This window comes from Molossus molossus, unplaced genomic scaffold, assembly GCF_014108415.1.
Source record: "Molossus molossus isolate mMolMol1 unplaced genomic scaffold, mMolMol1.p scaffold_m16_p_4, whole genome shotgun sequence".
Taxonomy (NCBI): Eukaryota; Metazoa; Chordata; class Mammalia; order Chiroptera; family Molossidae; genus Molossus; species Molossus molossus.
The window spans coordinates 109,401,212-109,417,709 of NW_023425377.1; the positions used below are offsets into that span (position 1 = coordinate 109,401,212).

A 16,498-nucleotide genomic window follows, 5' to 3' on the forward strand; every position below is an offset into this window, starting at 1 on the left:
CACAAATATCAAAATGATCACACTGGTCTGTGTATGTAGAGGAGAGATCCTCATAATATATTGCTAATGCACTTTAACATCTGTGATCCAGGTAAACTGTGTTAGTATTAGACTTGTTTTGGTTTTTGTTTCTAACAGTATACAGTTAGATTTCAGGGGTTGTTGATTAATGTGTATATTTTGTAATAATTTTCTACTGTCTTAAAAAGCAAAATTTTGTGTGTTGTAGTAAGTCAGTTTCTCTAATGCCATGATATCCTTTCTGCATTTTCACTTCAGCAAATGACAAAAAGATGGAAGGAGAAGCGTCCTATTACTTGGGCTTAGCACACCTGGCTGCCGGAGAGCATAAAACAGCATTAGCAGTAAGTAGAAGTGAACTTTGCATTTGTGTTTCATCATGTGTTATTGTATCGTATGTTATGGTAAGGCCAGCAGAGATGCACCTGATGTCGGTGTGTCTGTGTAGAGACGGAAGAACAATAGCAATATTCTGGAGGCACACGAAACATTGGCTTTATTGTTTCTAGAAGGTAGTGCATAGTTAATTACCATGAAAAGCTTTCGGATATATGAAAATTAAATAAATAGAGTCATGTCACCCTCTATATTCCATGTGACCACGGACAAGAGGAAATGGGCTTAAATGACAGCAAAAAGTAAGTAGTAAAAAAAGGAGCTATAGGCCCTGGCCAGGTAGCCCGGTTGGTTGGAGCGCTGTCCCCATGGGCCAGGGTTGCTGGCTCGACCCCCCAGTCAGGGCACATGCAAGAAGCAACGAACGAATGCATAAATAAATGGAACAACAAATGGACATTTCTCTCTCCTGCTCCCTCGCCCTTCCTCTCCGATCAATAAAATTTTTTTAAAAGTTACTACAAACTTACATGACTTAGGAAAATTTGTTTAGAAAAGACTGTGGCTCTTAAGCACGAGGTTGGATTGCATCGCCATGGCCTTTAGTGGGGGACAGAGGAGTCAGGGGAACCTGGAAGTATCTGGCTCTATGACAAACATCAGCGCTTGGCTGCTTAATGTCCCAGCGTGGTGTGTTTGCCTAAAACAAAAAATGTCGAGAGCTATCTTTTCCTTATTATAAATGAAAACATTTTTCTTTCATACTTCTCTTAACCGCTAATATAGATAAAACATAGCTTCCTGTTTCATTTCCCATACTCCTCCTGTACGAATCCTATTTGATATGCAGAATTGGCTCTGTTTTCCGCTTTGAGGATCTCTTATTCGCTATTTCAGATCTCCATACTAAGCAGGGTCCCTGTGTGTGGGCTAGATAGTTTTTCCTGTCACCCTTGGTCCTCCTGGATGGCTCTTCTGCGTCATGTTTTTCAGTTGACGACATGCACTCAGCAAAGCCAGGTTTCGGGTGCATGGGGAACACAGAGGCCAACAAGAGGCACACTTCCCTTTAGGAGCTACTTTAATGAGGGGGACACCTGTAAACATAACTGTGATTCAGTGAGCAGGGATTCTCCAGTGCAGAGATTGGAGTGGTTGGTTCCAACACTGAAGATCAGGAAGGTCTCACAGAACAGCCTTTGAGGAGCAGGATTTCTACAGGCAGAAAGTGTGCGCCAAGGATGATGGAACATTAGACACTCACACACTCACACAACTCAACGTGAATGTACTCAGTGTGTCTGGGAAGCAGCGAATTGTCTGGTGCAAGAGAAGGCGAGATCAAGCTGGAAAATTAGGTGAAAAGTCTCTCTCTCCCCCCCCCCCTTCCTCCCCCCCTCCCTCCCTCTCTCTTTTTCTCTCTCTCATGGGCAATGCAAGCATGTGGCAAAATGAATGCAAACAACACAAGAGTTTATAGTGAAAAACAAATCTTTCCACCCCTGTATTCAGTGTCACTGTTGTTTTCTCAAAGGCAAATACAGTTACAAATTTCTGCTGTATCCTTCCACTCACATGCAGACATAGAGTGTACATGCATATGCATATGTGTCCTTTTTGTGGTTTACAGAATGGATTAACCTCTTCCACACTAATGCACACAGACGTGCCTCATTATAGAAGGGCCTCATGATGTCCCATGATACAGTTGTACCATAATTGGTTTAACTGCCTCCTATTGGTGGACATTTAGGTTATTTCCGATCTGTTTTTATTGCAAAGGGTGTAGCAGTGAATTGCTTTGTGCCAAAGTGAGAGATGCTCTACAGAATAAATTCCTAGAGGTGGAAATGCTGAAAAGAGATGAATTTATATTTGTATTTATCAATTTACCTTCAAAGAAGTTTCACCAGTTTACACTCCTACAACAGTAATGGAAGGTGCCTGCTTCCTCGGAAGCTATTCATGTCTTTAGGACATTAGGCATAAGTGTAATATGTATTGTGAATATTTTTGCAGGCCACTGGTTTTGTTTCACCTTGTTTATGAAATTTTTCCATACTGAATTTTTAGATATGAATGTCACCAAGTTTATCAATCTCTTCTTGTATGGCTTTTAAACATTCTTTAAAAGGTGGTTTAATTCTAAGATTCTTTTTTAATCTTATGATGGGTTAGAAGATGTTGAATGCTTAGTTGAGGAGTATGAAGCAAATTTTTTAAGCAACGTGGAATTTTTGATGACATTTGATGAGGCTGGTGACATGATCTCATTAATTTATTCAGAGCTGTTTATTGAGCACCTGCTATATGATGGCCATCATGCCATGCACTGGATTTGTTCTGTAATTTTTTAAGATAATGCTAGTGGTGTAGGATAGCATGATACTGAATGTAATTTGTTATCCCAGTCCTAGGAAACGAATACATAGGGTGATTAAAAAAGATAATTTACATAAAGTTTTAAGAGTGCCTGGTATATAATAAACCTTTGGTAATTATTAGCTTTTATTATTGTTACCCTGACCTAAGTCTCTGATGTTAGCAGTAGTAGTGAAGGTTGTGACCAGTGGATTCAGTAGTTCTGAAGGACTTGGTTTAGACTAGGTATGGGAGGTGAGGGAGGGAGAGGTGTTCAGGTGGGCCCTGGCCGAGGAGCTGGATGGACGCTGGAGCCATTCACAGAGGCAGAGAACACGGAAGGACTCCAGCCGCGGCCCATGACGGGAAAAGGACATATCAAGTGGCTGCCTCCTGCATGACCCAACCAAAGCCAGGGACAAACTGCAACCAAGGTATGTGCCCTTAGTGGGAACTGAATCCGGGTCTCTCTGGACTGCAGGCTGATGCTCTAACGGCTGAGCCAAACCGGCCAGGGCGGGAGTTCAGTTTCAAAAGTTGAATTTGAGATTTGAGATATCCAAGGGAAGATCAAATAGAGGTATGTGTGGGTCTGGACATGAAAGGAAATCTGGACTGGAGATCCTAGAGCAAGGGGACAGTGATGAGTGGGAAAGCCCTAGGGCTGAGCTGGGCAAAGGAGGTACAAAGGGGATTAAGCAGCAGTGTCCACAGGGATGGGAGGAAAACTGGGAATAGATGATGTGATTGAATGTAAGCCAGGGAAACTGGGCACGTCTAAGACCAAAATATGCACGCTCCCTCCTGCGCCCCGTTCCAGGGTTTGAGCTGGAATAAGAGAGCTCTTTGCAGTTATTTTCCGTCAGAGCTTAGTCCCTCGGTTATGCAAGCACCGGGATTAGTTAGGGTTAGTTCTTCTCACTGAATTCTCCAGCCAGGCTGGGGGCTCTGGGAAACCAGGCAGGTCACACTCCCGGCCTCGGGCTCACTGCTGCGCGCACTGCACAAGGGCGGCCTTTGCAGGTGGGAGAGTCAGGGGCTGTCTTCAGGACCCAGGTCCTGTGACAGAATGTTGTTGCCTTTTGGGGACACAGCTCACCCGGAACCGAGGACTTGTTGGAACCAAGTCCTACAAGCCAGACCCACAGGCAGAGCTGCAGGGCCAAAGACGGTTCTGTTGTCCCATCCGGACACAGGATGCCAAGGGCAAAGTGGAGAAGGAACCGCGCAGGATCGGGAAGCTGGGGCTGGGCGTGGCTGGGGTGCAGAATGGACACTGCGCAGTTGTACCTGAGTCGGGGTGGAGGCCTTCCGGCTCAGGCTGATGGCACAGAGCAGCCTGTCTTGTGGTTGGACCAAAATAGACTCCCACGAAACCTGACACCTGCTTCGCTCTCGGGTTGAAGGCCATGTCTTTTCATTCTCCCTGGTATCTCTCTTCAGCCATTTCCCGGCTTCCTGTTAGAGACGAAAGGGCGTTCTTCAGACTACCATCTGCATTCCCTCTCGCTTTTCGTTTCTGGACCTGGTGAGCAGCTCATGTGACATGAACGATCTATTATCTATCTGCAAACTACTGTGTATCTTTCCATCCGCAGTCTCTCCTTCTGATGGCTTTGCTTCTGGTTGACAAGAAACCCACAACAGGACAGAGCGCTCCTTATTCAGTGAATATACTGGGAAAAGGAAAAAAATCACATGATCAATTCATAAATAGGATTGATTACTTGACTCATCGATTAGACACCTGCCCAGCTATCTAATCACAAAGTAAACATTCAACACAGAAAGCAAATTTTTTTGGAGATCCTCTCGTCCTACTTTTCCACCCTGCACAGTGTCACCAACACTGTCACCCTCTGCTCGAAAACACGGATGGTGGTCCTGCCACGGTGTGGCTGGGAAGAGGGGCACGGACGCCCAGAAACCAGCTCCGTCCTGTGGGAGCCAGAGCGAGACAGTGTGTGGTTGGATCTAGAACTTCCCTTCCCTTTTCTTAGTCCATCTGGCTAAAATGTTCATCAGTTCCACACACTGTTTTCATTTTCTCACTTGTAATTTAAGTGTATAATCTGAAATCTTTTTAAATATTCAGTATCTTTTCTCTCAATTCAACCTCCATCTCTCAAAAATTTCTCCCTTGCTATGTTATTCATCTGCTTTAAAGATTTTTTACCTGATTTTAAAAAGAAACTTGGCTTAGAGAAACCTGTCACAAGTAAGTATTCCCAATTAAAAGTTCTGATGACCAGAAACAAAAGAAATTTTGAAATTTTTCTAATGTATCTTAGTTTAAAGGCTTTAATTTATTATTATTTTTAAAATAATTTTTTCTTTATTGATTTTAGGAAGAGAGGAAGGGAGATGGAGAGAGATAGAGACATCTATGAGGGAGAACATCAATCGGCCGCCTCCTGCATGCCCCCCATTGGGGATCGGGCCCACAACCTGGGCGTGTGCCCTAACCAGGAATTGAACCGGTGACCTCTTGGTTCATGGGTCGACATTCAGCTACTGAGCCACACTGGCAGGGCAAGGCTTTAATTTATCAATAAATGATTAATGCATGGAAGAGAAGAATATGTTGGCAAGTATATGAATACAGCTTGGTCATCCCTTCCTTGGTGATTAAAACTTCTTACTCAGTGACCGAGCAGTGCTGAAGTAAAAACAAATAACAGATTTAAGTAGAGCTGAAATGCCTACGTAATGAGGAAGAAGTATTTGGTGAAGAGAAGTGGTGGTTACACCAATAACCTGTGCAGGAGGTCATGGAGACCCTGACATTTAAAAAGGAGAATGTTACCTGCATAGGTCAGGTGCTGAGAAAAAAATAGTAATTCCCTTTGGCCATCATCAATTTAGACCTGTACATGTTCCCAGCAGAGTAAATTCGGAGTTTTAGAAGGTAAATGTATCTTACGAAGTTCTAAGGTTTTAGAGAGAAAAATACAGGGGTAGGCAAAAGTAGGTTACTAATAATAAATAATACAATAATTAATACATAATAATACAAGGATAAACTGTTTCACGTACTCACAACATTAAACCTACTTTTACCTACCCCTGTATTTTACTGAAAATCACATTGAAGGCCCTGCTTTCACAATCAAATATTGCAGCTGTGAAGTCATTTAAAGAAAAAGAAAGGGCCCCCCTTAGCACTTTGTTTTTATGCAAGAATTTTCAACCTCTCTAGTGTTTATTCCACTTAAAAAATTTAGGAACAACACCTTTACTCATGTTTTAGTACACTCAGTGAATTATTTGCTTCCTGTTATGTAGCAATAATGTAGCCTACCAAAAGTTATACTATGAAAGCAAAATTCATCCGATTGATATTTTCTTTGTTTTTATAGCATAAGATTCATCACACGTTCTATTATTTTATTATTCCATGTACAAAATATTAACTATCTCTGTATTTATAAACATGTTAGCATCTTTATAATAGCTTAGAACATTTGTAACATTGGCATTAGTGTAGGCACAAGGTTATTTTAAATCTCTAGTCTCATCAGCAGCATCCCATAGAGAAATTATTATAATAATGTATCAGAAAAGAGTAGTTACACTGACTAATACTAATAAGTCATGGATTGTGCATTAAGTATATGGATCATTTTTATAAAATGATATATTCTTAGGCTCTCACTAAGTAAATGTAATTAAATGTCATTTATTCTTTCAACTCAATAGATACACAAAGATAAAAATGCTATATATGAGGGCATCTGCAACAAAGTGTCAGGGGAGATGATCCTTGTAGCTGTTCCTTTATTTGGTATGTTACCTTTTCCCTTAAAAGTCTCTCATTCTTGGTAGCGGTGGACTCTTCATTCAAATGATAATCTAGCTGACATGCAAACGCCTTGGCAGATTCCACAGAAATATTCATAAAACAAGTTTTCCTTTTGGTCACTTTTATAAGCGAAGACTTTTATCTACCACTGAAACCACTGTGTGACCAGAATAACTCAGTATATCATACTAAAAGGAAAATAATCCAGCAAGCTAAAAGATATTCTGAAGCCTGTATCTTCATGCCGCTGGCTAAAGCCGAGTCCCCGCCTGTATTTCACACGTTAGCCAAGCCTCTCCATTCCCTCTCTCCTGCCTTCTCTTCTCTCTCAGGTCAAGAAATGGTGGTTCTTTTCAGCAGTCCCATTGTACGTCTTACATCTCTACTCTCCCTGCAGGTTTATAACTCTGATCTGCATAATAAAACCCAGCAGGGGGGAGGCTGGTTTGGGGGAGGAAAGAAGAAATGTCAGAATTAGTAGTCTGGGTAAAGGAAGGAGGCAAATACTCCTGCGTTAATCATTTTTTTAATTCTCTTGCACTATGTGTGACAGATTCTTGAAAAGTACTGTCAGAAGACAAAATAATAATAATAATAATAAGAGAGAAAGGGGAATTTAAGAAGTCAAAACAAATGAGAGATCAAGAAAGTGGCTCTCTGAGGCTTTCTCTTCATTTATGTCCTTTGTGCATTATTTCAAATAATTCAGCTCTACAAAGTTCTGTGCGTTTGCAGTATAGGGGGATGTGATGACTCTTTCTGATGGACCATGCCTACTCCTGTGTACAGTCTGGATCAGTCTGTCTGGTGAGCATTTGCTTCTTTCCATCTGCACTTTCCCCTTTCCTGTCTCCTTGGGCTCTGTGGACATGACCGACAAGACAGCTTGGAGACCGATTAGCATGGTACCTGGAATGAATGCTTCTGCAACCAAATCTTGGACTGGTAGACGTTTGCATGAAGTAAAGGCACTCAGTCCTAGTGTTTGCAAATACGGAGCTCTCAGCATGCCTTATAGAGAGTAAATTTAAGTCTCTGTAGTGAAAGGACACAAAATGGTTAAGATGATGAACTTTAAAATCAGGCTGAAGGAGGGTGGAATGCCACTTCATCATGTGACATTGCACAAGCAACTTAACCTTTTGGAGCATTAGTTTCTTTGTCTATAAAATGAGGGTAATGCTACGTCCTAACTAAGCACAGCTTTGTGGGAACTAAGTAAGAAAATGTGTGCAAAGTTTATGGCATAGGATCAAATATATAGAAAACCTTATTATTCTATCAACATTAATTGCACAGAAGAATTTTTTTCCAGAGTGCTAGATGGTCATACATCTACAAAATCATGGTTTTCATTTTAAGCCCAAGCATTACCAAACCACTAGCATAGGATACAATGTTCCACGTGAAGGGGGAAGTCTATGTAGTCAAAGGTATTGGACATAGGAGTTTATGTAGGAGCCATACCACACGATGAAGAACATCTTTACCTTTTGTAATATAGTTCAAGTGTACATAGCTCTCTAATTGTTAAGTGGTCAGATATTTGAACTGACAGTAGGTTTTGATGCAGTCTTTTTTGTTGTTGCTGTTTCTTCCTTTCTTCAGCTTTTGTAAAAATTTATTTTTTTTGTTGCAGATGTTTCCTTTTTCCCCAAAGACACTCTCCTCCCTATCCTACCTCCCGCCAAGTATTGTTGTCTATGTCCATTACCCATACATGCGTATAAGCCACTATGGAAAACACTATGCTGTTTCCTCAAAAAATTAAAAATTGAACTGCCATTTGACCCAGTGATCCCACTTCTAGGAATATACCCTAAGAAGCCTGAAACACCAATCAGAAAGGATATATGTACCCCTATGTTCATAGCAGCACTATTTACAATAGCTAAGATCTGGAAACAGCCCAAGTGTCCATCAATAGATGAGTGGATAAAAAAGCTGTGGTACATATACACAATGGAACACTATGCAGCTGTAAGAAAGAAAGATCTCTTATCCTTTGAGACAACCTAGAGGGACCTGGAGAGTATTATGCTAAGTGAAATAAGCCAATCAGAGAAAGACAAATACCACATGATCTCATTTATTTGTGGAATATAATGAACAAAAAAAAAAGCTGATGAACAAAACAGACCCAGAGACATAGAAAAGAGTATGGTTCAGACTGACAAACCTCAGAGGAGAGGGGTGGGGGAAAGGGATGAGATAAACCAAAGAACTTATAGGCATGGATGCAGTCTTTATATGGGAGGTAAGTAAGGTGTAGAAAGAGCATGTAACACAGGAGCTAAAGACACTGGTCTTAGTCCCGCCCCCACGTCAGACCAACCCCAGGTCAGTCATTAACCGGCTCACAGGCTTGGTTTCCTTTGTGAAATAAGAATGACAGTGGCAGCTTCCCTGTACCTTTGTGAAGATTAAGTGAAAGAAAAAAAAATGTTTACACTTTAAACTATAAACAGTTTTCAAATGTAAGCTACTATTATTACCACAGGCTATGATATAATTAGCATTGTCTGATGATAACAATGCTACTGTAGTAAATAGCATTTATTGAATATCTTTTCAAAGTGCCTGCTTTATACTTATGGTTTTCTTAACAGTAATTTACTAAATTTATCATATGTAAATTCCATAGTGCTTCAATTTATCTTTGCATTGACACCTATTTATGTAATGGAAATATATATGTGATAAATCAACATTTTGTGGAAAACTGTTTATTATGAATTTATTAACAATTTTTCCTTCCATTAAAAAAAAAAAATTTATGCCAAACAAGGGATTTGAGTTACTTATGTTTTTATTTAAGGATCAGTGCTATTCACTGCTCATTCAGTAGACCTCGTCTTTACTGGCCAATTAGAAATCGTTACCTAAAATTGACCCTTCTGTTCTTGTTCAGTGGCCTCCGTGTCTGAGGGGTGCTCGGATGCGGGCACAGAGGAAGTGACCTCCTCTCCGGGAGGACCACGGGGCATCTCCACACGACACACGCTGGCCGTGCTGCTGGCAGGCAGCTGGCCCCTGGTGCTGTGCAGGTGCTCAGCCCCGGTGCATGTCAGAGGGCGGCCACTCCGCTGGGGACCGTTCAGGTGTGAGCTCAGGCCCTCTGCAGTCATTGTCTGCTTTCCATCAGTTTCCATCCGCGCATCCTTTGTCCTGTGACCCACCTCAGGCAGCGTCCTGGAGAATCTGAAAGGAGCAGCTGTTACAGAGGCTACGTCCCCCATCGTTGCCGTCACCTCTTGGGTTTAGCCCCGGACTCCCCCCGCACCCCTCCCACCCGAGCACAAACAGCGCCCACTTCCTTTTCACTGCAAACATTGCTAAGTAGAGAAATGTTCAAAATAGCCGTTCTCTAACACCCAAAAGAAAGGTGGTAGGATTAGAAGACACGCCGATATAAGAAGAAAATAGTCTTAGTTTCTAATTCTAAAAAATGGATTCATTTCTAAACTGCATAAAATTACTCAAAATTATAAAGCAATCATTTAAGACATTGGGATAAGGTTGGATTTCCTATCTGATATTATTTAATACCTTTATAAACAGTTAGCCTTACTTGGAAAATAGCATTTTAAGTAGTTCATAAAAATGTTTTTTAATAATATGGAGATTATGAAATGTAAAATGTTTTACTAATAATTTTGCTACTGTTATCTTTGTATATAAAGTCATAACCTTCCTAAAACATTAAAACAGATAACCTTCCAGTAATAATTAGATATAAATTTCTGGAGCAAAGATTGTTTGCAAACTAGAATCTTAGTAAATTGAATATTGTTTTTTATTTCCTCAATAATGGGGAGTTTAGCTCTCTTTAAACCTTTTTCTTCTGTTTAATTTTTCTAATCAATCTCTTTCTTTTTCATGTTATAGCTTAGGAAGGTAGTATGTATGTTTTTTGCTTTTTCAGTGATGAGTATATAATGATATTTGTCATATAAATTATAGCATTTGTCCTTTAAATGACAAAAATTTATAGAAAAAGAAAACCTGTTCTTTTTAAAATGGTAACCTATAAGGAAAAACCTACAAGATACAGACTTTCATGGAAATAAAGAAATGTTTTATGTCAGGAAAGAAAGTCCATGGCCTAAATTAATGTAAACACTGCTATTCGAGTAATAAGATGTATTGACATTTTTTGAAATGTGAAGGTTGGTTTTGATCCCTTTGAGGTCTAGAATAGGACTTTAACCAAACTTCCCGATCGTTATTATTGCTCACCATAAAAAGTGCTGCTCGAGTTCCTCTTCACAAGGCTGCTGAAATGTTTGTTCCAGTCATTCACATTTTAAGAAATAGTGCAAACATTTCCAATATTCATTTTGAGAGAAAGTAAAAGAGAGTTATTCTTATTTGGTTCACCCTAAAGAGATGAACTTCGACACTCTGCAAATGGAGTCCTCTAATCAACTATACGGAATAGCAGTGCCATATGGAACATAATGTATGTACACTCCTTAAAGTTCAAGGCCTAGCGCAGGAAAATGTTCTCTGGAGCCATAAAGCAGCCGCATAGCTCATCAGAAGACTAATTGTACGACAGACCTAGAGGCTACGGCACAGCTGTGAGCACACGGTGATCTAGAGGCCGCAAAAGAAGAAGAGGCAACGCACCTGCACAGACCCAGAGATGATTATAGGACGTGACATGTCAACCAGCTATGTGTGTGGATCACACTTTGTCACTCCAGACTGAGCCAAATTATATATGTTCCCTCTACCACACAAAAGGGGTCACTTTAGAAAGAAAAATGTAATTCAACATCTTAAACATATCCAAAATATTCTCAAATGTATTTATAGTGCAGACAATTACTTGGTCTTCAGTTAGCAGCTATATTGACATGAGAGCTTATTCAATATAATTAGTGCTCAATAAAAATAACATAGACTTTTAAAATAACATGAATGCTAATCTCCTAACAATTAATCCTATACTTAAAACACTATTTTACCCAGTAATGTCAACTCTCTCCCTTAATAAGCATATAAAAGTTTGGTTAATAAGTAATAAACTGAACTTGTTTTAGATTCAATCTGCATTTTTCCCATGAATGTCCTCTATTGACCCTCTTCCCCCTTATGTAATGTGATTTTACATAAAAGCATAACTTAGAGGCAAAAAAATTAGAAAGTCAAAGAGGTTGCAAGGATGCGAGACAGCGGGGAGGGAGTGCGGTTAGGGTGGAAGCTGGCGTAGAGGGTGAAGACGTGACTGAGGTCCATGGTGTGGTCAGCCCGGGGAGCACCCTCTCCACAGAGAAACTCTCTGGCAACATCTTAAAGAGGGGAAAAGGAACAGAGTGGGGAGGGAGGACGAAGGAGACAGATTTATTAAGAACAATCGATAAACGTTTATTAAGAGCGATGATAAAAGTACGTCTTGCTCTAAAGAGTGTGAATAACTCATGTCTGTGTTAGTTTCAAAATAAATGAGTAATAGAAAAACTTGATCATGAAAAGCTTTTCACTGCAGTCTGACCGTGTCTTATGGTACCTACTCAAAAACACTCTTTTAGATATTTTTTGCAAAGCTTACAAGGCACTCTTTGAGTTTCTGTAAAAGCGTGGGCCATGAGAGGTGAACAGTTTTGGACTTAGACTAACAATCTTGATGTCTTGGTTTGGGTTTCTCCTGTAGCCGACTTCGAGACATGGCTTTGAGTACAAGTAGTTTACTTGGGAGAGGTTCCACCAGCGAGTTACCACTGTGGGCAAAGGGAGCTCCGCCCTGCTGGAACACTCAGAACCTGCGTAGACGCCAATCGATTATCCCAGTAAAGGAACAAGGGAGCTTCTGTATTTGCCCACCAATTCCCATCCTTCGTTGGCTGAGAGCCGCTTCTAGGACACTGACTTTCGGGCAGTTCTCGCATGTCATGAGCCCAGCCATTGGACAGTTCCAGGGGCTGGCACCAGCCATCTAGCCAGAGCTAATGGGAGGGGCTCCGACAGTCCACTGCACCTGCGGAAATCACTTGTCTTCTGTAAGCTTCCTTTCCATCCCTGTAAAATGAGGATGATAAAGTTACTGTGAGGGTCAAATGACATAAACTAGTACTGTGCCTGGCACTTAGTAAGCATTCAATAAATGGTAGCTTTGTTCTGTTTTAAGAAGACATAATTTTGCATATTTTTTGACTCAGGAATTACTCATTTCAGAGTATATCCAAAAGAAATAATTACTAGTGTATACACATAATTAGCTATAATATTATTAGCACAATTATTAATATATACAAAAGTTAGCTGTAACCTTAATTTACAATGTTATAAGTGCTGTTTATAATGATGAAATATATAGAACAAAGTAAATATAAAATAGCAATTTGATTAAACGTTGCTGAGTATCCTATGATGCAATACAATGCAGCCAATAAATATGACACAATGAGTAAATACTTTATAACAGTAAAAGTATTAACAAAATATTAAGAAAATATCATGGTACAAAACTATACATTATGACCATACTTACATGTTTCATGCATACATGTACATACATATAAGACATACATATATATGAAAATACTAGAAACACCAAATTGTTTTTCGTGGTTATGTGTGGAAGCTGTAATAATGGGTGACTTTAATTTTCTATTTTTGTGAGAGTGATGGATCTGAATTTCCCAAAATTTTTACAATTTACATACAGTAAGTCCTCACTTAACAGCATCAATAGGTTCTGGGACTTGAAGCAAAACAACATATGACAAAAACAATTTTACATTATAATGAAATGATGTTGAATGAAATGATGTTATTCGAGGACCTGCAGAATATTGATTTTGTAATAAGAAGTAAAACTATGATTTCTTTCCATTCCATTAAAATGCAGAGATCTTAATTAATGTTTAAGTAGGGTTTATCTAGATTGTTCATAGTAAAAATCTTCAGTATAGGATGATAATAGCAGTTCGTCATCTTAGTCGCTCATCTCAATCCAAAACATTAAGGTTATTAAATGCTTAACTAGTAATAAAGAGCATTTAAAGAAGGCCTGATAAAGTGAATAGATAGTCATATAAATTATAAAACAAAAAAAACAAAAAAGAGAGAATAATACAACCCTGTAGTTTGGGGACCCTGAGTCAATCTGGCCAACCTCCATATGAGCAAGGTAATGGTTATGTTGATGATGGGCTGTTGTTTTATTCTTATTTTTATTTTTTTTATCCTCACCTGAGGACATTTTTGCATTTGTCTTCAGATAGAGCAGATGGGAGAGAGGGAGGAACAAGGAGGAAGAGAGAGAACCATCGATGTGAGAGAAACACATAGACTGGTTGCCACCCACACGACCTCAACCGGAGCCGGGACAAACTGCAACCGAGGTACGTGCCCTTAGCAGGAACTGAACCCGGGACTCTCTGGTCCTTGGGCCGACACTCTAACCGCCGAGCCAGACTGGCCAGGGCAGGGCTGTTGTTTTAAACTTCAGAGGGGCACACATCGTTGGCCATGAGATCTGGGCAATCTCTTCCCGTGCAGTTGATTCCTACCCAGTGTGCTGCAGGCCGCAGGGCCCGGCGGATGCACATCTGCCACAGACTGGAGCCACACTGCTGATAGGGACCAGGAGCCAGAGGAGCAACAGGAAGCCTCGCTGTGCTTGGAGATGGAGGCGATGGCGAGGTGAACGGCAGCTGCACCCTCAGTGGAGGGGAGGCAGCATGAATAAAGGCCTGGGAGGGCAGAAGGTACACCAGTCATGGAGTGCGAGTGTGGAGCAGTGGGGCCACTGGGGGAGAGGCTGGAAGACGGGGCTCCGGGATGAGATCTCCAAGGGCCTAAGAAGGGCAGGAACTGGTTCTAGAAGACAGCTTGGCCATTGTGTGTAGGACAGATTGAAAGGAGACACCAGAGGAGGGAAGACCAATGAGGAGGCTCTTCTGAGCTAGTTCAGGTGAGGAATGAACTCAGGTGGTAGTGGTGTAGCTCACATACTTGAGAGATACTTTACAGGTTTCCAACTGTACAGGCTGAGTAGATAAACGTATAGAGACAAAGATGAATTGGAAGGTGTGTTTTTGTTTTTGTTTTTGAGCAGTCCAAAGAGTGACAGCACTATTAAATGAGATCAAGCCACGGGGCGGGGGAGGCAGCTATGCAGAAAAACAGCATATTTTTCATAGCAGTTTGGAAGACATCTGATGTCTTTGTCTTCCCAAAATGTTACACCATTCCTACTGTCAGCTTTCTGTTGGCTGCAGTCTTGTCTGTGACCTTGTGGTTACAGGTATCTCCTCCACCTCTACTTCCCACCCCAGTGAATCTCTGGGAGAGGTTCCCTAAACAAGTTAAGCCAATCAGATTGCTTGCCTGATAACTGTCTTTTCAAGGACAGTCCTCTTGGTGAGAAGGTTAGCCTGGGGGCTTCCAGAATCATGGAGGATGGGGGCTGAGCAAATAAAGCTTACACACCGACACCGAGATGAGAGATACAGAGTGCAACTCCCAGTGGCCCTGGGTCCCTAGTGTACCCCTTTGCCTAAATTAGATTGGACTGGTCTTTGTCCCATGAAATCAACTGAGCCCTCCCTGACAGAGCAGTGTCACTGTGAACCACAAACACAGCTCATGTATCTTCGTGTGCTGTATGTCTAGAACTGGACCAGCTTTATTATTTACACGAGTCATCCCATTCGATACAAGAACCCTGAGAGGCAGGTATTATTAGTATTTCCTATTTACTCTCACTCCCATTTCACAGAAGAAGAAGGCTGAGACTTGGAGTAAGTAACTGCCCGGTCACAAAGCTAGCAAACGAGGGGCCCAGACTGGAGCCACGCGCCAGATGGCCACTGCAGCTCGTGGAGTGGTCAGTAAGATGTTGTTAAACTCATTTGCTGGGTCTCATCACAGATCTCCCATCTACATGTGTAATATCATTCCCATGTGTTCCGCTCAATGAATTACTGATTGGCACAAACAACATCTTGTTATTCTTGTCCAGTAGAAATTATTCTTGAAGAATATGGGGAAAAAATGACCTCTCTGCTGCTGGGCCAGTTCTTAGTCAGGACAGAGTCTGGGGAAGGGGCTGAGAGGACACGGGAAATAGAAGTGGCAAGTGGCATCACGTCCGGAATGACCCACTGCCTTGTAGCTTCCCCAGAGAAAGAAATGCCAGGAATTGTCACCTCTCCTTTTCCATTTGCACCTCCCATCTCTCTCTCACCAGCCATTGGCATAGACAAGGGGCTACCATGAATTCTGCCTTAATTATGACTTAACTACTTAGCTGGATTTGCCCTGTTTTCTCTGGATGTTTTGCTGACACCAAAACATGCGCAGCTCTGGAGTTAGTGTGTGTAGAAGAAGAAAAACTAACACAATTCTTGTTTTCAAAAGCAATGTGTTCAATATGTTGTTCCTACAATTCCCAGTCTCTTCTTGCTCCCATAGCAGATTTACTACCTGCTAGCAACTCTTAGCAAATGCGAGCAAATGTGCATAAATAGCCCTGTTAGTTAGATTTTAAATTGAAAAAATCTGGTAGGGCAGAATAGTTATAATTTTTGTATAAAATGAAATAGGGGAAGGGAGATCGGGTCCTTCCCACAGGTTTCATGTCTCTCAGTACCGTCGTAAGCATGATCATAGTTTAATGTAGTGGTTGAGAGCGTGTCCCCTGGAGTCACCTCACCTGACTCCAACTTCTGACCCCGCCACTTCTAATCCTGTGACCGTGTGTAAGTTACTTAACCTCACTTGTGCTTCGGTTTCCTCATCAACAGCATAAGGATTACACTAGTACCTAACTCATGGGTGGTTTTGAGGATCAAATGGGTTAATATGGAGAAAGCATTTGGAACTATCCCTGCTATACTGTACTGTCTCAATAAATGCTGGTAAATACTGTGGAATCATAAAAGTATGATTCGCTGGGTTAGTGCAAGGATTGTGCTTTTCCCGTTATCACCACTGACTTACCAGCTAGCTCATAGACAAATCTCT

The 16,498-nt window shown here is 41.1% G+C and overlaps 1 protein-coding gene across 1 annotated transcript in view; it reads left to right on the forward strand.

The window, feature by feature from the left end:
* The window catches only part of TTC29 (tetratricopeptide repeat domain 29), a 130,781-nt gene that overhangs the window by 76,202 nt on the left and 38,081 nt on the right, over nucleotides 1-16,498 (forward strand). The window contains exon 8 of the mRNA XM_036282283.1: nucleotides 280-365. Within this exon, the coding sequence (XP_036138176.1) occupies nucleotides 280-365 (86 nt within the window). The remainder of the gene's footprint in view (nucleotides 1-279; nucleotides 366-16,498) is intronic.